Genomic DNA, 26925 nt, shown 5'->3' with positions numbered 1-26925 from the left:
CAAATAGGTTCGCTTCGAGCTACATTACGAAGTCTGTGTACATACCGATCAAAAGTTTGTAAAGGGGTAAGTAATAAGAACGAAAAATGAGAACAGAACGTTTAATACAGTTTGCATCTGTTTTACAAAAGAAGTTATTTGAATGCTTTTCAACTCTCGTGCTTGACAGAAAACGCAATAAATATTTGAGGCCAGTAAAGAACATTTAATGTTTATATGTCAAATTGCATATTTTAGATTATTGGAATTGTTGAGTGGATAATAGTTACTTTATGCTAATATACTAGGGACTATTAAATAGCATTAACGATTAAAAATTAAATTTTATGTATTGTAGTACTGCTGTTGTACTGATATTTAATTTTTAACTACGGAATAACAAAAATATTTTGAAATTGCTCAGTGAGTTATATATTAACAAAATTTCATAAATGATAACGTGAAGGATTATTGATTACTCTAATGGAAATTCGGATTATGGTAATTACAATTAATAAAATTGTTATTATAATGTGTTGTTATTATAATGAAATTTGTAATTATGGTAATTGTAATTAATAAAATAAGGTATTATTTTGAAGGGAATTAATACTGCATAAATTTTCTGTGGAAAATTGTTTCTACGATCACGGAGCGCGTTTATTCGACATTTTTCGGTCAGGTTCAATTATGAATTCCTCATATCAAACTGAAACCAATTTGATGGGTACGTTGGGAAAGCATTAATTTCCACCAAGTGCATGGCTACCTTCAAACGTTGTAACTAAATTGCTAATACAAGATATTGCGATAATTCACGTGCCATTTGACTGTATAAAGCATAATATATGTGTATATTTATTATTTCATGAGCATACAATTTTATAAAACGGTACCGATAAGAGAAAATCAAAATGTAGAGAGATATTAACAATACAAGTATTATATTAATGATAAATATAAAAATGAAAGTATTAAAATATAGGAAAGATCCAGTGCAACGTTTGTGCAACTAAGTTTCGTTGAAGTTATGTTGAATATGAAGTGACTATAAAAGTGGTTAATGATAAAAACAATTATGAACAATTTATTCTATAACATTGAACTTTTCATATTACCTCCAATAAAATTGAAATTATTCGATTCTTTACAAAATATTTATAAGTACTATGAATTATGCTCCTAAATTATTAACTTTTGATCAATAAGCATGCGAGTTTCTAAAGCGTGCAATGTTGTTCCACCGTATAGAAACAAATTGTATCATGATTTCAGTTTACATAACGCTAAAATGTATGTATAACGAAACAGTATATACGTAGGATGTGAGTAAAACGAAGTAAAGAGGTAGCTGTATTGATGGATGCAACGACTGCCAAGCGTTTTAACTTCCCATTGACTGTTTAAGGCACTTGGCAATTCAAAGTACTAAAACTTTCCATCAGAATACAGACTTTAAAAAACAAACAGCTAAATATATTCTCTTACCAATATCTTTATTGTAATTTACATATTCTAACTTTGCAAAGAGAATTTAATGTATTTTAGATATTTCAATATCCGAAAGAGAATTTAATTTTTAATTTAATTATTTTACATATTTTAATTTTGTACAGAGAATTTCATATATTTTATACATTTTAATTTCCTAAATTATTTTTAATATTAAAAAGAGTAGAACTGAATTTTTCATCAACATAAGCAATTTTTATAATTGTAAAGATTTTAATAACTTAACGAAATTTATTTTAGTTTTATACAATTAAATAAATCAAAAACTAATGATTATATATTTACAGCATCTCAGTTGTGGTTATCAAAATATCAGTTCAATTTTTTAAAAGGTAGATCCGTCTACCAAAAATGTACCCGAAGAACAAGTTGTAAAGATTGAATATTGAAATTCCGTCACGGTGATGTATTAGGCGAACATTATTCTTTAGCCGGTCAAACGGTGTTATATACACCGAAGCAACGTTCCACGCGTCTTCCGCACGTACTTTCCATTAAAGAACTGGAATTCCAAGATCCTCCATGAATTACAACTATACGGGACTCCGTCGGTTGCCTCTATTTTCGTTCAATTTGAATTTTTACAGCCAATTTATTCTGTCACAGAAGAAACGACCCGACCGGGTCGATGAATTATGGTCACCCGGTGTGCAAGGTCGTCGAAATTTTCATGCACTATCATGTTACGGGAAGTCCAGGATAATACTCTTGCGATTAGTTTCGGACAACGTGATGCTAATCCTCATAGAAAAAGTGTTGATCCTGGAATTATTTCATACGATATGATCACCGGTCTTTTTTTCGTTCGGTCTCGTTACCACGGTTATTTAAATATTTTATGGGTATCAGTGTTGAACAGCGCTGCCGGCTTCTCTCTGATTGGGTTTAAATGTCGCCTCCCGTGGGCCGAAATAATCCCGTTATTTAAATGGAATCCCAGAATAATGTGCACGATGTTTTCTCATTTTCTGTACTCGTATTATTATTTTGTAATCACACTTTCCACGTGTATGCAAAGCTTAAGAGGAATTTGGTTAATAAATATTGTAGGTGTCAAGGAGAAGTAATAATATTTTCTCTCGATATCATAAATACAATCGCCTTTTGAACTGAGAGTTTATATTATTGTGAATAAATCTTTTAACCACTTCTTTTTTAAATATTTCCAGATATATTTTTTAGTTAATGTAGATAATCTGATGAATATCTGTTTCAGATTTTTTATGTAGGTATTATAACGTGGTTTATAATATTTACAAATGTTTCAGTATGCAGCATATAATAATAATTTTGACAAATACTCTTTATTTGAATTTGAATAAATTGATTTATTAAATTGGTATTTAATATTTATCATGCTATTTTTGGACTCACCTTTTCTTTATCACCGACGTGGATCAGCATTTTCGCTTTACCCTCGTCGAGATAGATTTGTAATCTGTCAGGACTGTTTTCTAAACTCGTTGACAGAAGCAGTCCACGTGGTTTTGTGGTTTTGAAACGTACAGAAATTTCTTCAGCTTGCGTTTTCGAATCTTCTGGCATAAGCGCCGTCATTTGCTGCGTGCCATTCAAATGCAATGTGGATGCATCTGAAAAAGTTAAAATAATTTGGGTATATTAGTTCTGGTTCATTAAATTTTCAGAAAATTGTTATATTTTAAAGATACATGTAAACATATTGTTTAACTTGTACTGTAAACAAAAGAATTTTTTAAAAGAAACTTCGTAATTAGATTAATAAATACGATTAAAAATTAGCGAACTAATTAATATTCAATAGTTTAAATTTATTTCTGTTTAAATAAGTTAGTAACATATGCTCAAAAGGTGCATATTTCAATGCATACATTTATCATAACATCTATTATGTATTGACTACATCTTGTGAATCAATCCATAGAACAATAGAACAGCTGCTGCAAGATACAAAAAGAAAATATTAGATCACTCAAATCTTCTAACTGTTACTTTATACTTTAAAGCTATTTCCAGAAAACTGCGAGAAACATTCCAGTGACTTAATCTAATTAATTAGAATATCAGTAATCGATGAGGAAACCTATTCAACCTAAAAGTATGGACTAATACTTAATAAGACATTAGGAATACGTTTACAAGTTATAACACTAAATTATTAAATTAATGTACCGAATATTCAACAAATTATAAATTATATCGGAGAAAATGAAAAGTAAATAAAATAAAGTAAGGATTCGATCAGCTAGAAAATTCTATAAAACAGGAACAGAAGGAGAATCCGGTCTTACCTTTTCCGCATGTAGGACCTGTGTAGGGTGTTCCTGTGCAATCGCAGTGAAACCTGTTCCACCCCTCGAGACAATGGCCGCCGTGCATGCAAGGTTCTGAAGGGCAGTGGGATGGTTGAGAATGACAAGCTGGTCTGACAGCGCCTGCAAAATTGTCCAGAGAAACGAAATTACGTGGACAGTGACAAGTGTTTCCGGTTCAAGTCTTTCATCCTTTCAGGGCCGAATTCCTTGTGCAAAAATCTGTAGCCCTCTAGAGAAAAACATTTCAGTTTGTGGTAAACAGATTTCATGCATTTCGTCATGTAAAATTGCATCCAAGGGAATGAGAGTAACAAAATTAGTGAATAATCTTGCATTGTGAATGTTATGTATTCGAATTTTTTAAACATTAATGAAAGGTTAAAACGCAATAAATTATGTATGTATAGTAATAATAATAATAAATTTTCGTTTACTTTTTAATCTTATCATTTACAAGAATTTTCATTTGCTTAAATATTTCAAGACTATTTGTGATTATTGCAATATTTCATTAAACTTGCATAATTAACGTTTTTCAATTAAAATTTCTTAGATTTTATTTTTATATTGCGTAGAAATTGTGTAATACATTTGAGTAATTTTTTTTCTAATAAATTTGGTAATAACAATAAAATATTTATTATATATAAGAAATTGTTTCTTTATTTCTGCCTACTATTTTCGAACAAGTTAGCAATACATAATTTCTTTTGTAATTGCTTGAAAATTCTTTATACAACTTGTTTGTTAATAGTTTGTTTAGTAAGATGACAAATAACTAAATGGATATGAACGATGTCATTGAAAATTACTTCGAACACTTGGGTACTATAAATATTTCATATTTTTCGTTTGTTGAAATTATTGTTTGATATTTTTTTATTATTATTGTAAAAATTAATATAATAATTCATAAATTAATATAATACGAAAAAGAATTATTTAAGTAAAATCTTTGAAACTTATACAAGTACATTTTAGAACAGTCATTTTCCACAAGCTGTGGTGTCCGAGAGGTTAAGGAGTCAGACTCGAAATCTGATGGGTTCTGCCCGCACAGGTTCGAATCCTGTCCACAGCGAACAATTTTTTTTTCTTCTGATATTTATACTTTGAATTGATTTTTAGCTTTGAGTGTGTTTAAACATATTTCGCATTATCATTAACTATTATTATAAATAAAACAAAATATAATATTACTACTGTCAGCATATAAGTTCATGACTTTATGTTATGATATATATTACTACTTTTGAATGACATTTTTAATGCAATATTTCAGTATACACTTTTATCCCGAATGAACGATTCATTTAATGTATAATTTCCTATAAAAATTAAATAATTTAAAGTAACTGTGTATATAAATTGATTTATAAACTGCCGTTAAGCAGCTTCGCGTTAACGTTACTGCTTCGGCTCTGTTATTCCATTTTAATTGTAATTTTGAACCCGTTGAGTATTCAGTAAATTGATATAATACATTCAATAACCTATTCTATTGTATTATAGCAAATAGGGCATGTTTTGTAACCTACGATGTATTAAACAATAATTCTGGTGAACAGGATATTCGTACATTCGTACGTTCATTAACATATACTTATGTTAATGTTTTGTGATTTACATGCAGACTATTGCTAATTATAGACATTAATGAACTAGTAGAAGGAATATAAGAGCATTATCTATTTCTGCATACATTTAACTGTATAAGAGTTAAATGTAAAGTCCATTTCAGAAGAATAGAAATTTTCTAAATTGTTTAAACATTAACATAGAATTTTGATTTCAGGCTAATTTTTAGTGAATTATTCAGAATGTAAAATGATAAAAATGATTTAATTTGTTTCCATATCTTTTTACATTTTTATTTCAAAATCATTTGAAAGTATTTTATACTATCTCCCAAAGATACATTGAAATAAAAATATGAAATGTTTTATTACATTCATTGACCGCCATTAGGTACCTAAATATCTTTTAATTCTTCATTATATCTTTTATAAATCCATAATAACAAAAATATATAATAATTTTACAAAATTGATACTATTTTCTGTTGAACTGATAGATATAATTTATTAAACTTATTTACGAATAATAAATATCTGCTTTAAAGGAATCTTTGGAATTTATGAAGAATTTTTATTTCAATTGTCACTTTAAAATTTTTCATATTTCCTTACCGGAGTCTTGTTGTTGAGCGTATCCAGCTATATCGATCGGTTGGCCGTTTATGACAAGCTCTCTCATGCAACCGACATAACCCTGTCTCAGGGCACCTGTCCACAGAACTGGAGGTATTGTTAGAGGTGCAAAGGGTGCTCCTACACCACCGATGTAGAGCAATCCATCCAGATCTAGTTGGGTTGAGTCGCCTTAAATAGAAAATTCATTTAATCATTATTTCGTGCTCTACAAAAATTCCTTTTATACAATTATCCAATTAAACATCTATTTTTTAAATGATGTAAACCCGGTTTTAAATGTAAAAATATATATTCCATAAGAATTCCTTAATTATTTCACATAAAATTTAGTAACTTCATCTTGAAAAGTATTAGAATAAAATTGTGTCACTTTTATTTTATCAATATATTTATAATACGTGTCGATTTCTATTGTAATTTTCTGGATAAAAAATAAAGTATCAAAATTTTAAAAATTTTAATCAGTTTTCAATATAAAAATATAAAGCACATTAAAGAGATACTTCTAAATAAATGTAGATTAATAAATGTAATATATTATCGGGGAATATATAGAATTTCATTTGTATTTCTTCTATTAAAAAATACAAATTTTCTTCTTGTTAAATAAATAAACCGAATGTTTTAAGTGATAGCGTTTTATTATTCGATGATTAACAAATTCAAGAAAGGAAGAATTGGATGGAGAGTGTAGAGTTCATCGTGACGAAAATAATCCCAAAATGGATACCAGGGGATGCTAATGAAGTAGGATCTACGGCGACGTAGTGGAACAATCGTATCAACTACTAACTTTTGAGATCCTTTTGTCGAGAGATGAAAGTGTCATTCCTCTGACCGTAGTTTTCCAGCACTCGACATAGATCAAATGCAATGAAGCTTATCTACGAGTATAACGAATACCTCTGCCCTCTTGTCACGCCACTTTTTTCTTTTTACTCTTCCCTTCACTCTTCTTTGCTCCTAATCGAGTTTCGTAAGCGATATCGGGACGTTTCAGTGACAAATGCAGAATGCTGGATGATAAATCGATGCTCACGTTATTTGTACGCGTTCGACCGCGTTGTGAACGATTCGTGACGCATGAAATTCGATACAATTCTACCATTCACCAATGCATTTGATGTATTTTTAATGACCCTTTATTTATGCAGACATAGAGGGTGGGCCAAGTAAATTTACTTGATTCGATTATGTATAAATTATTATATACAAAATTGTTTCAAAGTAGTTATAGATTGAGGTGTGTGATGTAATCATTATTTTGCTAATATTTTGGTTCTTCATAGAGATATTAATGTCACTTGAATTTTTCATTGTAATGTGTAATATTTAATTTTGCTAGTCGAAAGTGTATTGAGTAAAGTATTATCAAGGCATGGTTTGAAAGAGTGGCAACCTTCGAGATATTCATTAAACTTTCAGTGATTCTCGATATAAATAATACTGGAAATATTGTCCCTTTCAATTATTTATTACAGGTAGGAAATTAATCAATCAAGTTAATTAGTTTTATCTAAATCCTATATTTAAAAGATAGTACATCAGCTTTTCATTCCCGATATAGTTTAATTATCAACGATACTAAGCTTACCGATACAATACTCACGAGAAACACTTTTTTAACACAAAAGTGATCTGATAAATTCTAACAGCTACATTCCAATTTAGCCTATACTTCATTTGACGATCATCATCAGTGCCAATTATTTATTTCGGACATGCTCAACAGGGCATGCAACTTTTACATTCTTTTGCGTTCACAAAAATTCCAGTTTTCTCGTTTGCGCAATTGGGCTTTGACTCGCAGTGAAATTGGTCCAAGGGGAGAACGGTCAAACTATCGGTAATTATTCGACGTACGCGCTCAGAGGACGTTGATGAGACTCGTTATTCAACGTTAATTAAAAAGTCGCGGGAGTCGCTTAAAGTCTATTATCCTCTGCAATTTTTTCAGTACAAAACTAAATTTCGCTCTCGTGAAACGGGAATGGCGGCGGTAGTAGCGACGGCAGCGATAGCGACGGTGCAAGGGACGCGGGAAAATTCAGCAGCGGTGCTCGAATTACCCTCCTGCGTTCGGGGATGACGTGCCTGATGAAAATAATGGTCCCTCTTCGCGCAACCCTTTCCAGTGAGCGTGCCTAATCGTTTCGTAATCTTTTTGAGAGTGCCGACCGGAACGGCGTTATTTCACAAGGCAAGAGACCGCGTATTTCAACGGTATATATGCGAAGATAACAACAGAGATGCTAGAACGTTTATTTCCGGTACTTCGTTGCTCCTTGAAAACGGAACTCTGTTCCGTAACGTAACCATTGTCCGATCTAAGATCCCTGAGAATAATTGTTTGAAATATTTAGAGCGGACCTGAGACGAGCACACTTTTATAATGATATTCGAGGAGTTTAGGAAGAAAAGGAATTACAGAGTTTTATTTTTGTATTTAAGGGAAGATACGTCTGGAACGTCCAAGGATAGGTATATCGTGGATTTCTAGTAAAGTAGCGATTTAACAAAAAAAATTAATCATTTTACATTTTCAAATTCCTGAATTTCTAAAGCTTGTGATATATAAATTTTGGAATTTACAATTTTCTTCATCTTTAAACTTTTAAGCTTGCAAACTTTGAAACTTTCAAAGTTTAATACTTTCGAACTTTTAAAGTTTTGTTCGCATCCTATTTTTATAAATTAATCTTCAGAGTGTAGGATCATTAATGACCCTGAATATACTTACTTTGATTCAACATAGAAATGGAGACACATAGTTATTATAATCAACCATTACGAACAACAGCTAATAATTTATGAATGAATAAAACTAAAGTATTGATAATAAACGCTGAACAATGTTTATACCCGCCTTTAAATATAATAAAATAATCATACAATGCCGTAAACCGTATGTAGATTTCATTTCCCTCAGAAATTAATGAAAAACAAAACGAAAATAGTAAGAATATATTTAAAAACACATTAGCATCGGTCGAGTAATACGTCTGAAACCATTAAACTTAAAAAGCCAGAAATAATCGCAAGAAACATTTATGTCCCAAGAGAATACGGCATCTCAGGGAGAAAAAGTAATTCGCTCGTAAGGTAAATCTTATTTTTCTCGAGCAAGTGACGCAACAGGGAAAATGGACGGAAGACAGCATTGAACGAACCACGAAAGCATAGAAATAGTGAAGGACATAGAGGCAAAAGGGTAAAAGAGATTATAGTCGACGAAGGGGGAGCTCTTTAGACGATGAGAAGCTCTTTTTCTTTGGAAATTGTTACCGCCGACAAGAGTGCGGAAGCTCCGCGAGGATTTTAGGAGCTGGGACGCTTGATTTCGCGCGCGGCCGCGCGCTCGCCTGGTAACCATAATTTTCAAGATAAAATTTATACCGGACAACTTTATTCTACGTAGTATCACGAGAAGTAATCGCTGGATTACAGTCGACCTTCGTTAATTAGATGTCTGACCCTGAGGTTGGTATGATGCACTGTGCTCCGTAGAAAATTTGGAACCTTTCCTTCTGCTACATAAATGCGCAACGCGTACTTAGGTAAAACTGTATGAATTCGTGTTTGATAGGTGTTTCTAACTTCAAAATTCCATTGTAACGTATCATATCATAACCACAAAATTCCTTCGTTCTTTAATTCCTTTAGCATTTAACGAGTGAAACGACGAATTTAATTTACGTTTTTATGTTTGAATCCACACTTTTAAACATGTTTACATTTTTGAATAAATATTTCCCACTTTTGAGTGTTTTTGACCCGTATATTTATTACAATTATTGCTACTTACTATGTTTCCAGTACCAATTTTTGAAAAGTAATAGTTAATTCTGATATACCATTGTGGTAATTGTTTCATTCATTTTTTATAGATTGAATTGTATCAAGGTTATCGTCCAATTAAGGAAAAAAGAGTTATCTCTCATTATGTTTGTATAAAGATCTCTGTATAAGTTGTAACTATCTTTTATTGCATAGTTCGACGAAATTCAATGTAACGTATCACAAACTTATGAAATATTTGTTCACTAAATGACAATGATTTCATTAAACATTGCATAAGCGTAATTTTATGGAATTACAAGGATTTTCTGCTAATCGAGTATTTCTACGATGAACCTCAATAAGCTCAAACAGCAAAGGAAACAAAAATTGGAATTACCGAGGACCTACTGTTGGACTTGTTACAAAGCGTTACAAACGTGCCCGCGAGCATAAGTCAAATGGACTAGTATAATGATGCTGGATCTGTTCGAAAATACGCTGATCTAGCTAGAAGCCAGTGTGTAACCGACTTCAGCCACGAGGCATGCTTTTACGCGTAATTCGCCTCGCGGACTATCTATATATAAATCTCCACGAGGATCAGCGAGCGCGGCGGTCCGGATCGATTGCCCAGGATAATGCTATTGTAATAATGTTTGCTGCCGTTCGGAGCCGCGCCGAGTGGCCATAAATTTTTTCCGGGACGAGGGGAAAAACATTAATCCGACCGATTAATCATTGATTCCCGGTGGGCCCGGAAATTGTACGGACACAGTACATACGTAGATACATTTTGGAATTTTTCTGAGCATAAATATTCATTATTTTCTGATGAAATCATTGATGAACGAGATAGTATTTGCAACATAAAAATAGATCATCTATACCGAGTATAAATTAGGGTACTACTTTATTTTAATATTCGATGTATAATTAGTGCCTTATGTAAAATTTCACCCTCTGCATTCGACATTTTTTCACTAGAAATGTTCAACATTTTTCACTGAGATGTGAACAACATTCTTTGAAATCTAACGACATTTTTTGAAAACCAACTAATGAGAAAAATTACGTAAATTAAAAAACCAAGCTATTTAGTTCCAATATTACACATATGGGTGCATTATACAAAGTACAATGTTATATCTAAGACTATAATTTTACTATATCAAATCTAGTGGTCACTGAGAGTCAGCTCTCGAGTACAAAGGGTTAATATTGAATGTATTTGAAATTTTGTAAATAAAAGGTATTTATTGAACTTTCAATTTTTCATTTCTTTGCTATTTTGAATTAATTTTGTAATTTTGTTATGTACCGAGAATGCTTTTAACCCTCTTTAACTTTACATTTAAACAATTGTACTCCTTTGAAATAGAGCAACTGATATGTAACCAGGACAGTGCGTCATATAGCTACTTCCACTCATTTTTTGGAGTACATACACCCACTAATTTTAACTCTCATCGGTTTGAACTCAGACAGACTTATGTGCTGTTACGTCGGTCCACGTAAGTTAGAAGTTGATCAAGTAGATTCCAGTGAGATCTGGTTAAAATTCCTTTTCGAATCAGGTTAACCTTATAGAATCCGTGAGTCCAATAAAGTACTATTTGGCGATTCTTTTCGACCGTTCTCAGGCCCCGCATTGCTAATACCTCAACACCGAGCAACTTAGGTAATAGTTCTATAATCGTTTAAACTCATTGTGACACTAAACATTCTAGTAACCACAATTAAAATTTCAGTATATAATTGAGTTATATTATAAAATGTTGTAATTCTCTAAGACCCCTAATTATCATCGAAAATACCAATCTAGCGATTGGACTGTATCAAATAATTATAATTACATAGTGTTACGAGGCCTACTAACAATAATAGCGACTCTCTGATTTTACATCAAGTTCATTTGCGACAGCACTTACTTCTAAAGAAAAGATCTCTAGTGGCTCCCCAATTTCGCATTGGGTTCGACCACGAAAATTCTACAGGTCCCCGATTTCGCATCGGGTTCACCTGTAATTTATCTGACTTCCTAGCGGCTCCCAAATTTCGCATTGAGTTCCTCCACGAAGTTTCACCCTTCTGTAGCTTCCTGATTTCGCATCAGGTTCGTCTGCACGTGACTCCATTCCTAGACGCTTCCCAATTTCAGAGTGGGTTCATCCTCGTCGTGTATAATCCTAGTGACTCCCTGATTTCACATCGGGTTCGTCCGCGCACCTTACTAACAAACTGCCTCTACATTACCAGGGTGTAAACCCTCTACCCGGCCTCTCGCGCTGCTCGCAGCCCTGGCTCGTTACAATTCGATCGATAAAAGTTCTGAAAAACGATGTGCTTTATGAAACTGAAAATTTACTATAATATAAGTTACTAAATATACTAACTAATTGAACATTTTAATAGTTTCATTCGATCCTTGATTGAACATGAAAATTCCGAAAATTGCATTATGCATCACACAAAACAACGACTGTCAATGAAAAAACCCCTTCTAAAGTGTTAGCGTCCAAATATAATAGAACGCGAAATTATCAGCGTATTGTTGCTTATCTGTTCGATGGCGGTTTCCGCTTCACTGGGAAGCTTGTGCATTTTTCCCGCTTCGGAACGAGTGAATTATTTTAATGGCTTATCTCTAATCGCGGTTTAAGCCCTCAATGATTCATGTAATGGAGATTACGGTCCTCTTGTAGAAATATGGATGACGGATATCTCGTGAAATATGATTCAATTTAATTATTCTCGGATCAGGATGTAATCCACGTTTCGTGGTTAACGGAATTTCTGTTTAGGTTTATGAGAATGCGGGAAATCATGAGCGTGAATGCAGTTTTGTTCTTTTTTTCAGAAATGGAATAGTGACGCAGTAATTTTATTTGGTTATCTTTAATCGCGGTTTGGATTGACATGTTGCGAAGTTTATTCTTGTGTAATTATATCGTTGATTAGCATCTTGCGGTGAATGGGCCATTGTGTTTCGACCATAAAATAACCGGAAATTGTAACTAAAATAGCTTACATTCTTTGATAAAAATATAATTGAGTGTTACATCACTGCAAGAAAGGTTTGTATTCTTTGTCAATGTTTATGTTGGAAGTTTGGAAAATAATCGATAACGTTAATAATAACGTATTGAAAATTAATATTGCTGTAACATTTAATATTTCATATTAAAATTTAATATTCCATTGAATATAACATATTAAAGTTTAACAAATTATTTATGTTTTAATATATTTATATATGCTTCACATATCAATTTTGCGAAGACATTAGATCAACATTTTTTCAGTTAAAAAAGTTTAAGAATGAAATGGAAATAGTAATTGTTTCTTTCCATACTTAAAAATAATTTTCAAATGAAGGTTTATTAGTTTAAAAGTAAATTTTTCCGTGTTTACACACGAAGCAAGAGAACAAGAAAAGGAAAGCCGAATTATATATAGAACTGTTTAATGATAGTAAGACAAAATTTCTGTTTTCATGTTTAGCATCATCTGCGTGAAACTTTTTAGCGTGTTAATGACGTTGTTGCTTCGCAGGAAGTGTTCACAGTTCAAGAATTTGGGCAAGCTTGTTTTGCTGAGACAGTGGAGCACAATTTTGAGGCTGAAATTGCAGAAGGGTTGGATTTCAAAGGCAAGTTTCACGGCCAAATTAACTGTCCGTATAATTTGGCTGACCACGAGGGGATACGTGGAAGTTCTGGCAGAATGTACTAGGTACACAATCCCGATGAAGTTGTATGTTCCTTTTACTGCTCGCTGACACCAGCAACACTCCATTACTAATTCGTTTTAGTGCACAATTTTTATGTCTTGTATAGTTTGAGATTTACGTACAACGTCCTACTGATTTTTATTAGAAACCTTTTTACAAATTTAGAAACTTGATACGAATTGTACTATAGAGAACAATTGGTTTGTTTTTAATTTTTGTATAATAATTATATGAGTACATCAAATCGTCTAACAATTTATTGTAATAAACACAAGAATGAATTAATTTATTTAAGAATCTCTAGTATTAACGTATTTATTATTTTTGTAGTTGTAAAGCAAAGATCTAGAAATCACAACTTTTTGGTGAACTGAATATGAAGTTATTTTATTCATAACCTTTTTAAAGATCTGTCAAGACACAAATATACTTCATGCCTTTCAGGACGAATTTTAAAAAAAGACTTTTTTTTACTTTTTTATACTAATTAAAGTTTTCGAGTAAAATTTGGTGCATTTAAATATAAGGGCAATGTGTTGAAACTTGGAAATTTAAAAGAAAGACAAATTAACATATAACGTTAGTGAATGTCTAATGAAAAAGTTACTTTCTTATGTAACATACTATGAGAACGTAATTACAATATTTGCTTATTAAAGTCAATATAATGTGCAAATTACTTTTGTCTCGAATTATATCAGTATAAAAACGGTAAGGAAATAATTACACAGCTTCCTATCTCTTAACGACGTTAGCGACATGAAAAATTGGGGTTCGTACGAGATACGAAGCCCGGCGTTAAGGGAATAAGCTGAAAGTTGGTTTTCTCAGGCACTTTGTATTAGCCTATTAACACTTTTTACATTATCTGTAGGTATATAATATATGCGAGTCTAAGTATTTTGTAAATTCCTACTTTTTTTAATTAATATTAGAAGGACCGCATATTAAAAGCAATTGATTTATAATGATTCATAAAAATGACGAAACTTGTATTGTGATTCTGTACAATTCTTCACTCTTAGTAAATATGAAACAGCGAAAGCTATGTAAGCCTCATTTAGATAAATAGTATAAAAAGTCCTAGAAACGCAATTAAATCTAATACGTGTTGGATGACCAACCTAATGACGCACCATAGATAAGCGTCCTAGACCCGCCGCGTCCAAAATATCTTATTCAGCATGTTTTCCACAAGTCCAAAATCCTAGATAAAATACACAAATGTCTCGTCCAGGACTAGTCATTTATAACGAGTCATCAGGTACCAAGGGTCACCGACATCCCCTCCTTAGCAAAAAGCTTAGTATATAAGAATTGGAATCTCTAGGATAATATATAGTTATTCTTTCAACCCTATTGGTTAGCGACCTGTCCGAAATTGTCTGTTTCCGCGTTGTTCGATGTGTTATATCTGGAGAATACGTTGAAACGCCGAAATATAATTATTATTAACGAATCGGATTTCACGTCATTCACCCGGATCCCAACATACGTTTCTATTATTTCAAGTCGAAAAATTTCAATATTTTTATTTTTTATTCAGGACTTTTATTGCGTAACATTCTTTACAAATTTCGGAACCCCATATTTTCGGAAAAAATTGACTTCTCATAATTAACATCTCCTACCTTAAGCACAAAAATCGGACATCGCTTTATCGCGCTCAAACTTTTTCGACACCGTACGAGTCGCGTTCGTTTCGTCTGGCACTCATATAAAATAAGTTGTCAAACCTATAAAACGTCGTAGGACGTGTATTTCCCGGGGAACCGTAAATTCCAGTATCGTAAATGGCCGCCGGATAAAAAGCGCCGCTGGAAATCACTCGGCGTAGGAATTTAACGCCATTGGTATCGAACTGGTGTGCTCGTGCGCAGACAAAGTGTTCGGGCGACAGAATTCGAATGGAAGACAAAGTGTAGGGACGAAAATGCGCGTGAACGGGGGAAAGTGACTTTTCGTGGCGAATTCGGGAGCCATTATTTGTCCCAGTCAACGGGGAAGTCGATGAAAGGCTCGCCGCTGAAAACTACCGACTTCCTATTTATTTATCGGTTTAATAAAGCCACGATCCTCCGCTTGTAATCTATACTCCACTCGGCAGCACTTTTATTCTTCGTTTCTTTCCCGCTCCTTTCCTACCCTGATATCAATTTCTGAAAGTTATGAGTTCGAGATTGCCGCGTGGAGTTTCGATTGACTTACGAGACTTTCGGATCGTGAATATCTTTTAAGTCTTTGCACTCGAGGCGAATCACAGTTGCTATTTGATTTGGTATAGAGTGATTATGAAATACGATGATTATGTCCTGTCCTTTGATTTGTGTGTTATTTCTGTTTAATATATCATTTGTGTACCGTCACAGATCCGGCTCGGAGGACCAACAAATGTTACGTAGTAGATCCGGCTCGAAGTACCGAAAAATGCGACGTCGCAGCGTGGCAACCTCGATAGTTGCACGCCCGTACACGAATACTAACGCGGATTTAATTCCTCGGCTGGGGTTGTAAATCCCAGCTTTAACTTTAGGTCTCGTTAATACTCGCGACGCGTCGATTTACAAATTTCTTCAGAAATCGACTGATTCGACTCTGATCTCCGAATGGTTGAGATCAGATCACTAGTTGTAGTTGTCCCGAACGATGGACTGACTACTGTTTGAATGAACGAATGATATCTCGTTACTCCGAACGATTGAGTATCTGAGAATATCGTTACTCCGAACGATTGAGTGACTTCGTGACTGTGTGTCCCGAACGATGGACTTAACATTGAACTTGAATGTACGAATGTCTGTACGAATGAAGAAAAATTCCAAAACTATTGTCTGGAAATGCGCGGATTAACTAAATGAGTTTATCATGGTTTAGGGTGAAATTGCCCCTTGTAACTAAAATAAATAAACTGAGTTCGAAAGAAGCTAATCCCGAAAATACATTTGTTGGCACGTCCATATCATAAACGAACCTTCGAGGATTTTCGTCGTTTTGTTCCGCGTCGGACGGAACAATTTGGATAAATTAATCAGTATTTCGGCAGAGAATGATGAATGTGTAGAGGAAAGGGATTTGTTGAATGTTTAATTATATTTCTTTTGAAATCAGTTGCGTTTGATTTGTTTTTAATTATTTGTGGTGTAATACCCGGGTGTTGTCCTGTAATTACTGTTTGTGAAACAGGTCTCGTTCTGTAATTAGTTCTTGTACAATAGATTAAAAATTGATTTTTATACTCTTTATACGGGAAATCTGTATACCACAAGGTTTAATATCTCCTTAGATAAAAAGTATAATACATTTACTAGCGGATAATTTGCGTTTCAGTAGTCTTAATTTACAAAAAGGTATGACTTTTTTAAAAACAATTGTAAACAGTTTTCTTTTAACAACCTCACGTCATTTTCAAAGATTCAACGATGATTTGTGTTTAATTTGTAGTTTAGTTATACTCGTAGTATTTATTATTCTTGACTATGTATGACGAGTCAGTTTTGTTATAAAATAAATTGTTACTTAAATTAATTGCCATATCATTTACATCTAGACAATTGTTCTCTTTTATTTTTGAAGAACTGATAGAAAGTGATTTCACTAATTCAATCATTGCAGTGAATTTCACGGAAAGACGAAGGCGAAAAATAAAATGAACTTCTATTGTTCGTGTCTACTTCGTATAAAGCAATAAGAGGATCACCCAATGTAGAGACCGAGTGACAATAAAACTACAGGAATGTATAAAAAACAAAGAGGAGAAGATTGATTACGTTTTACACGTGAAACTGTTAGCTATGACTGCAGATAAGTGCCCCCAAGTGTGTAACTCTAAATTATGAATGGCTGGTTCTTTGAGCTCTCGTGTTTTTCCTTCTTCATCGTTCACGTCGCCATGCAGACAGATTTAGAGGCTTCTCTAGGGGATATGTTGAACCTTGCGAATTGTCGTAAACACGACGAGAGATCGGTGAGCAAACACAAATAATTGTAACTTGTTAACAAAGTAAACGTTGGTAAAGGTAAAATGTATGTCAGGTAATATATAGCGTGTCTCATGAAACTCCAAAGAAATATGCAGGGAATAACGAGGATATTCGAACGATGGGGTGCCACATGTTCAGTCCCAGAATAGATTTTATTATTTGTACACGTACTATTGTATTGGTGCTAAAGTGACCTCCATTTTCAATTCAAAGTGTTAGATAAAAGAAGTGTAATTATATAGGACTCATGAATAGACTATAGGTCTTAATGCTAATTTAAGTTCATAAAAATATAATTAGAAAAATAGAATTACGATGGGAAATGGTTTTTTTAATATTATAAAAAGCAGTATATTTTGGTATTTTATGTCCTTCATTGTGATAATTCTGCGCAATTTTAGACTTTTAAAATTCTCATAACTGCATAAAACCCGGAGGCTTCTCTTGAGATTCGAACTGATTACAGAAATAAGTACTAAATGAATTTTATGCTTATGAATCATGGAAATCTTTACCTATTTGTGGACGGTGGTTTTTAGAGGCATTAGAAGTCTTTTTCATAGAAAACAGAATTAGATATTGAACTCTTAATTCTAGAAAATAAGAAAACTATATATTGATCTTCTATTGTTTACAACATAAATTTTATTTACTTTACGTAGTTTACGTAACCAAATTCTTTGATTTCTTGTTTTGTTTACAGATACGTAAACCTAACGTGACCAATAACATGCCACTCGTCCTCAAAGGGTTGATAAATTTGTATTTTTAACATATAGTGGTTATTGTTTGTTACCTGGTGTACGGAATTCCACTGTCGAACCGTCAACGATGACCCGTCCATCCCTTTCCACACGGCGAAGGGCCACATCGTGCCATGTGCCATCATCGACTCGTTGCTTCGATGCCTTCACCTTTACAGGATCGCTTCCAAGGTCCACGTGAAGATACAGATGACCACCGAAAATTTCGAACGCGAAAAGGTCTTGCTACAGTAACAAAAGAAATTTAAATTCTTCTTTTGCTTTGAAACTTTTTGTTCTTCCTGCAAATTAGCACGTTGTTTCATTCGCAAGGAAATAAATATTAATGAAACTATAGTAAAATTAATATACTTATGAATTATCGAATAATGCATTCTTTTTATTAGATCATTATCAAATTAGCTATGTTAATTTGCTATAATAATTTTCATTTGAAAGGTATACAAAATTCTTCACTGCAATGTTACGTTCGGTAGCGTGGCAATTTCGTTAGATTGCACGTCCGTGAACAATCACCAAACGCAGATTAAATTCCTTGGCTGGGGTTGTAAGGCCCAGCTTTAACTTTAGGTCTCGTTGATGATCGCAACGCTTCGATTTCCAAACTTAATCAGAAACCGACTCTTTCAATTCTGATCTCCGAATGATTAAGATCAGACCACCAGTTTCTCACGATATTGAGAACCCGTTTTTATGTTATGTGTTTCGTGACGAACGAATTCTCGAATTTCGAACTAGATGCTTCTTCGGAGTGTGAAGCTGAAGTGTGTGTGCCCCGAACGATGGACTTGTAGTATCTCTAAGTGTTTTTCGGAATGTGTCTCGAGTGTGATCCTGGAGGTGTTTTTGTACGACACCTTCAGGTCGCATCGAGTGCGCTGATTGAGTATTTTCGAATTTCCAATCAGCGCATAATTAAAAAAGTCGGAGGCGTTTTGAATGACGCTCTTTGGCCAGCTCTCTTGGTGCGAGGGTGAGGGCAGTGGCCACGTGCGGTGGATCCTTGAAGATTCGACGGTACCTTGGAAGTTTCCTCCAGGTTGACTCTCGACAGAAGGAACTGTTGCGAACGAGATTCGAGTCGATCCTTTGGAAATTCCCGGTTTACAATATGGTCGTTTGTATGGACGAACGAAGTAAAAATTCCAAAACTATTGTCTGGTAAAACGCGAAATGACTAAATGACTTTACTATTATTTAGGGTGAAATTGTCCATCGTAACAAAAACTAAATTGACTCAAAAAAAGCTAATTCTGAAACTAATTTTGTTGGCACGTCCATGTCGTAAACGAACCTTTGAGGATTTTCACCATTTTGTTCCGCATCGGACGGAACATGCAATATTAACCTTTTGCACTACGAGGTCACTTCAGGCGTGATAAGACTATTGTTTCATAAAAATTTAGTCAAATTTGAAAACCGATCACTTAACCCGTCGTGGTAAATTTAGTATTAAAATCGGCATGTGCTGGTTGAAAAGGTTCCCCGTTGAAAAGTTTTATTAAATAAAGTTAACTCTTTGCACTACGAGTAATTTTTAATAGGATCTTCCAGCAATTGTGAGTCACTTTTACTATGAGCTACCAGCTATTCCAGAAGTATTTACAATGATGCAGCGCGCTTCCGTGAAGGATTGAAAATCCTGCTTTCTCGATACAAGAAACACGTATGTTTTAAAGTTATGTTTTATTAAAAACGGCGGTATCAACTTATCTTACAATGTCGCCGCAGCGACAACGGAGTGCAGAGAGTTAAATAAAATCAATTCCGTGAAGTTTTCTCTCTGAAAGTGCTCTCCCAGACTCACTTCGACGACAAGAGGAGCTTGGCTCGGATGTTATCTCGACTTGGAATCAATACCGCTGCATGACTAGTGTCCGGTTGCAGTTCTGATTTTTGGGTACTAATTATAAGAATACCGTACCGCGTAAAAAAACAGACTCGCGTAAAAATGTGCCGCATAAATTGAAGACCGAGTGTATTCACGTGTGCATTTACAAAACAAGAGCTGCTGCTGCAGACATAAATACATACCAGAGGAGCATTTACTCATGGGATTCCGCTAATGAGTAACTCGCACGAACCTCTCGCATTGCAACAAGTCCGTGCCGCGCTGCGGGAGCCGGGGTTTTCGCAACTTTCCGATTTATTTCGCGCCGTTTCGTGCCACACGGCCCTGACTATTCGCGATTTTAACGCTCCCTTGCTTTACGTCGAAATATAATTGTGGGAATTATGCGGCGGTATTGTTAAATCGAGATAACAACGCGCGAGCGAGGAACGAAAGGCGACCAGCATGGTGGAAATGCATTTCAAACCCGTCACCCGACGAGCTACGCCGTTTCAGAAAGTGTCGAACTCGCGGGGCCAGAATCGCTGAACATATCAAACAAATGTTGAAGTTTGCGTAGGAGTCGTATTCAATGAAAATTTCTTTTTCATCTTAAGTTTAAATCTATAAGTGACCTGCGATTTCATTTGGGCAAAGTGATCTGATTTTGAAGTTGAAATGGTTTGGTACCGTTTTTTTGTTGTTGTATAGATTTAATAATATAGGAATTATGAAGAGCTTTGTGGCAGTCAACGCGGCCAGTCACGAGTATAGCGCAGCAGCACGGACCGTGGAGAGAGTCGGTCGTCCATCGACCGTCAGTTGTCCCCGGCGTGGATCCCAAAAAGTGTATAAAAGGACGAACCCACGCTAGACGACAATTAGTGTAAATCTGAAGATCGTTACAATACCTTCCCTACAGCTTGTATTGTGGAATAATTGTGTACATACTATATTTAACAAAATAGAGAAAATTAAGTTTTAGTTTTACTTCATTGATATTTATCTTAAATTTGAAGAATCGTTGTGTGAAACCTTTAATTCGAAAAATGCACTCGAAGACACAATGATTCATATAAAAACTGAGAAGGTATAAGAGCCTTTCTAAATCTCTAGACTGATGCCTTCTTTAAAACTTCGATAACCAGAAAATCAGTATTCCTTTGTTTCCTTTCCATTAACTCCTTGCCTTACAATTTTGTTTCCAATTGTGCTTACCGAAACTAATTTGTTCTTAATAATTACTTAAAAGAACAAAAATTTTCACTTTACAGTAAGATCTATATCCACATTACCTATTACATATTAATAATAAGAAAACAGAATTTTCTTTTAAATAATATTAATATTTACTGAATATTAGGTACCAGAACAAATTCGGGCGATTTTGTTTTTAGTAATGAACCGAGGTCTGATTTCAATCAGCAGAATTGGTAACAAATAAAACAAAATTATTTTATAGAAATATTCTCCGCATTTGAACTTCGAGTTAAGAACCCGCAATAACATTTTCCGATTCCCAATACAATGTGAAAACTTCATCACTAGTCTAACTTGATATTACAAGGCAAACAGTCGGTTCATTAACTGAATTCATTAACATCTGCTCAAGAAAAAAAAGAAGAGCATGATAGAATAGAATATTAGAGGAACGTACTCTCGCGTGGGCACCACTGCGACTGTACATGATCAATCCATTGGCCTCGGACGTCCGAATTTTGAAGGATATACTCCCGGACTTGGCCGCCTTCCAAGGTGGCAGGACCTGAAACAAATGAGACAGACGGCTCTTAATATGTCACTCCTGGCCGCCGCCGTTACTTCCGAACGAAAGGAAACGAAAAAAAGGAGGGGGAAAGAAAAAAGAACAGGGTGGAAACGGAAGGAAGAACGAAATCCCTCGACGTCCTGGAGAAGAATGGCGACCGGGCAGCGCTGGCGACCCATCGTGTTCGGAATCCAGAATCGTCTGCTCACCATCGCGGCGTAGGAGAGAGGTCCATTCATCATGCACGATAGCTTAAATAATCACGTGTCTCGTGTTCGTGGAATTTTTACTTCAATTTCGAAGCGGGGCCGAGTTCTCCTGCAGCGGACGCGGGCCCGAGTGATTTACCGTTCGCCGTTTTGGAATCGGGAAGGTCAAGAGAATATCGTCTCAATGTTATTCCTATCGAGTCGCTTGCCTAGCTGTTTTCGAGTCGAACGAGACGATATTGGACTGTGTTTCGAGTCTCTGATATTCTTTGTACTAAATTATGTAAGTCTGTGATACCATTGGATTTGTGTTAAATACGTTATTCGAATATACTTTCTGTTTTTTGTAAGAGACTGCTTAGCCAGTTAGCTGTTGCAATCTCTTTGAAAAATGTGTACCTTATTCTGGTACGTGTACGCGTTCACATCTACAAATCATATTTTCAGAAATTTATATTCAAGCAATGTATACCTATAAAATTGGTTATTTCGGAAATGCATGTTCCTTTAACCAGTAAACTATTTTTGGCCAAGTATATTCGCTATAATACAAAATCTTGTAATTTCTTCGTGATGAGTATACTTGTTAAAAACAGCTAACTTGTTAAGCAGATTTTCAATTTCAATTATAGATTGTGCTATTTGTATCACTGAGATAAAACTACTGGTTTTGTAATGTTAGATTGATTAGAATATGACTTCATTAGTGTTTGAATTCAAACATCAACGAATTGGAGAGGTTCGTCTTCTTTCACTCAGTATTTTGTTTTCCTTAATGAAGTTAACTTAATTTTTTACTTTAAATTATAAGTCACGGCTTTTTAGAAAAAGTGTTGGAAGCTGCTCTCTTGAGAACAATTGATGATGGCAACAAAATCCTCCTTTAATTTTATCGTGTTCGAGATCCTTTTTCTGATTACGAAATATCGTTGCTGTATTCCTTAAGAAATAGGAGAGCCAGTTGGTTTCATTTTAGAAATTGAAAAGCACATTTTTATACTATGTTTTGTAATAGTTTATTCAAAATGAATCACGTTTAAAGCATTTCTTCATGTTCTGCATAATGATTCTCAAGTGAACAGCCTGGAAAACTTTATGCATAGATTTCATGCCGTGTGTTTAACACGAAGGCAATGGTATCTTAAAATAAATTTGACCAAAAGGAAGAACCGTTAGGAATTTAGAATTAGGAAACGCAAAAAACAGATGTTCGTGAGATGAACGGCGAAATGTCGTGATAATGTTGATAAAATGTATTTGCGTGTGGTGAGCGTTATCCCTTCGGAGATGTCCGACAGTTGTTATATTCGGACATCGGGCGGCAGCGGAAATCGAAATTTTCCGTCGAACACGACTCCTCCGAGCTTTCGTTTGGTTCAACGGAAGTCGTTTCGAACGGAAAATGTTTAACTGAGGTATCACGGAGGGTCAAACGGAACTTTGCTCGACGATTGCGTGGGAAGTTTGATAAAATCGCGTGCAACGAGGGAATCTGGATAAGAAACTCTTAAGATCCACGGAAGAATTTTCGTTTTCGAAGTTGATGCCAAGGATAGAGGAAAGCGCTGGCTGCAAATTAATTACGGAACCCTTTCATTTGAGAAGAGATAAGGTAAGAAATTTCGGGGAGATAATATACTGCCTCCTAGAGAGAAATTATTCTTATTGGTTACCTTGGAAAGTTGCGGAAGATATATAGGGCTGAGTGTTTCATTTCAAAATATTTCATTAGTGCACAGTGATTTTATTATAGAAAGTTTTACAAGTAGAATCCGTAATCTTTTTATAATTTTTGAACGATTAAAAACATTGTCACACCTTTAACTGTTCTCTTCTTTGAAGTATATTAAATACCTTAGTGTTCGTTGTGAAAAAAACGTTAAACTTAAAATAACAATAAATTATAGGAAATATCAAATTTATATCGCGCGTTTCTTTTAATTGTGTGTCACTCCGAATTTAAAGCAAGCAAAATCGTATTAGCACTTTACTCCTATGTTTTATGCATTAATGAATTATCCTTATGATAAATCTAATTAATAAACATTAATGCCTGTTAATATTCATTTCTGTTACTTTATAAGTTGGAAACAGTCTAAAACACGATATCATACATCGCTAACAGATTGTTCAGTGAAAAAACTCGTGTTCCCCTGTTGGCGTTATTCAATAAAAAATAAATATTTTACAATTTCCCCCGACACGTCACAGGAATTATTGGGCATTTGTTTTACTGATAAAAACTGTGAAACACGTGACCTGTTTTTACGGTGTCGTTGGGGGTGTTATGACACCAGAAAGAGAAACGGAGAATGCCCGAGAAGAAACGAGCTACCGCGGGAGGGCACATTTTGTTTGATGTGAATTCATAGCGGTTAGGCGTGCGCTGCATTATTCAGTGTGGCGTACCTAACCTTATAACGCAGCTCCGGTTTAAATATGACCAGGCCACTTTCAACTATCAGAGGTGTGGTACTCTGGAGTGGCTATCCCCAGAATATTGAATGCATGTACTTACAACTCTTACTGCTTACACTAAATGTTTTTATTTAGAGTAACTCCTGTTGAGATAGCTTGATTTCACTTAAAGTATCAAATATCAGATATCTTCAATTGTTTTTAGGATGTGTAATTTACTTTCATAAATATATTTTCTTTTGTTAGGTATCAATGATGTTTGTGATGTATGTTATTTAAAAGAAAGTGGGCCATTTCTCCTCGATTTAAGTACCCTATATATTACGAATGATAGCATAATAGATTTTACACTTTTTCAACTATAACATTTGTATAATAAGAAGTACTCTTAATATTTATTGTTTTTAGAAAGTGTGGGGAATAATATTTATATTTTTAATGACTATTGATATTTTCATCAGAATTATGTTCTTCAGTGACAAGATTAAGATATAACGTTTCATTTGTGAAACTTGTAATTTTCTTTCATTGGTTTAGTTGTTACTGAATAAATACATCTGCAAGTTATTTACCAATTTAAAATTCAATTATTATTTTTTTAAAAATTGTTCTTTTACCTAAGAATCACTTTGTACATTTTATTTTCAATAGATTCCCTCTAGTATCGTTTCGTCTGCTCAAGAATAATATAACCAGAAGCGTGAATGAATGTTAATGTTTTCCTATGGGGCTACTAACTGAATCGCGAAAACTTCAAGTTTCTGTTTCGACTTTTTCATTTCTGGATTATTCGTTATGGCTGTAGAGTTTATGGTATAAACGACGATACGGTGAAACTTTCTACAAAACTATGCAAACTTTTCATACATATGTACGTAAAGTAGTTCATAATAAATAAGTGGAAAATTTCACGTTTTATATGTAGAACTAGCGCGAAATTTTTGTTAGTTGTAAGACAGTTTCTAGATTTGTTGTTTCCAATATAAAACTCATTTTAGGAGATGCAGTAGTATAAACTTAAATATAAGCAGAGAGTAGTGAAAAATTTCGCTATGTGAATCCTCAAACTGTTACGAATAAGCTACGAATGTTTATGCAACTATATATTTTTATTAATCTGCACTTAAATCAATATAAATATTTTTAAGCATCTACAAAGTTTCATATTCCATTGAGTATATTTTTATAGATTATAAAAAAATGCGGAGTTTGATTATTAGAATTATCGCTACAAAATAAATTATCGTTTATCATGTTTATATTTTTTGGCATATTTGTGCTATACTGTTTCCATTTTAAAACATAAATAAAAATGTAGAATGCTAGAATCAAGAATATGTAATTCATTACGAGTTCCTTCCATTTTCATAGTTTTCATACGATGTGATATTTACGAGGAAAACGAGTTTGAACACGTTCCGCTAGCAGTTAGCCAAGCGCAATACGATCGACAAAATTTTTCAACCGAATGTCCTCGAAAACGAAGCTCTCAACGAAAAGGTTGTATTCTACATTTCTGATTTATTTTTATCATGTAGAATGACTTCCTGTAGATTATAACGACCGTACTCTTCCGAGTCAGACCAGTATGTGCTACAAATATTACACTTTGATTTTCTAGAAAAGGAAGCTTCGAATAAAAAAATTGTTCCCTATTATTTGATGGAATTCATTATTTGGATCAAAAAATAACAAACAATGATTACTGATAATTATATATCTATATACCATGAAATTGCTTAAAATATCGTAACTTATAAAATAAGGGGGAATATATTTTTAATTAACAATGTATGTACATTTGTATATTATATTCGATTTTCAATTCTCTAAATTTGTCATTTATAAATTTAAATATTAAAATCTTCGAAATAGCATTACTACTCCTTTCATACAATTTTCCTTGAAACGGACTAATTGTTCGATAGATATATGCATGTCCATTTTAATAATGAGAACAAAAGAAGCTAATTCCTTTCATTTTTCTTTGCCGCAATAACGACCAAAGACATCGTAATTCTTTCTTGAGCAAGCCGCGCGAGTATTCGAAATTTCCGGGCGAAGCAAAGCCCCTTTTGTCTTCGCGAACCGATTGTCTTTCCAAGTGGGAGGGCCTTCTAATTCCAGATTCAAAGCGGTTTCGCGGTAGAACGTGGACGAACGCGGGCGCACTGTAATTGCGGTTCTATGACAACGGGGCCAATTTCCGTGACGAAGAGTCACGTCGAAAACTCACGGTAACGAGCCTCATTATTTATTCTTCCTGCCTTCGTTTCCCAGAAATTTGCCACCTCTTTTCCGGCAACTGACACCGACTTGGCGACGCCCGCGCCGCTTCATATTCGCCGAAACAACACGGTCGTGGTGTTTGATATATGCGCGTTACGTTGACAGCGCCTAAAATCAACTCCGCATTGTTCTACAGTTTTCCATGGTATTTTGGAAAT

General features: G+C 34.2%; 1 protein-coding gene and 1 non-coding gene across 9 annotated transcripts in view; one reads left to right on the top strand and one right to left on the bottom strand.

The window, feature by feature from the left end:
• Positions 1 to 26925, bottom strand: part of Nrx-1 (neurexin 1) — a 529026-nt gene that overhangs the window by 121533 nt on the left and 380568 nt on the right. For all 8 annotated transcript variants that reach the window (XR_012999218.1, XM_076370172.1, XM_076370173.1 and 5 more), the window contains 5 exons: positions 21741 to 21848; positions 18285 to 18477; positions 5975 to 6166; positions 3762 to 3905; positions 2866 to 3083 (listed from right to left, as the gene is read on the bottom strand). Coding sequence is in view for 7 of the 8 variants with exons in the window: in XM_076370172.1 (XP_076226287.1) it covers positions 2866 to 3083; positions 3762 to 3905; positions 5975 to 6166; positions 18285 to 18477; positions 21741 to 21848 (855 nt within the window). In the remaining variant the exon portion in view is untranslated. The remainder of the gene's footprint in view (positions 1 to 2865; positions 3084 to 3761; positions 3906 to 5974; positions 6167 to 18284; positions 18478 to 21740; positions 21849 to 26925) is intronic.
• Positions 4785 to 4866, top strand: TRNAS-CGA (transfer RNA serine (anticodon CGA)). Its single transcript has one exon. It is a non-coding gene; the product is annotated as a tRNA-Ser (tRNA).

The sequence above is a fragment of the Nomia melanderi genome, chromosome 8 (genome assembly GCF_051020985.1).
Source record: "Nomia melanderi isolate GNS246 chromosome 8, iyNomMela1, whole genome shotgun sequence".
NCBI lineage: Eukaryota > Metazoa > Arthropoda > Insecta > Hymenoptera > Halictidae > Nomia > Nomia melanderi.
The sequence above is the reverse complement of the archived record's forward strand: the minus strand, read 5'-3'. Positions and strand labels throughout refer to the sequence as shown.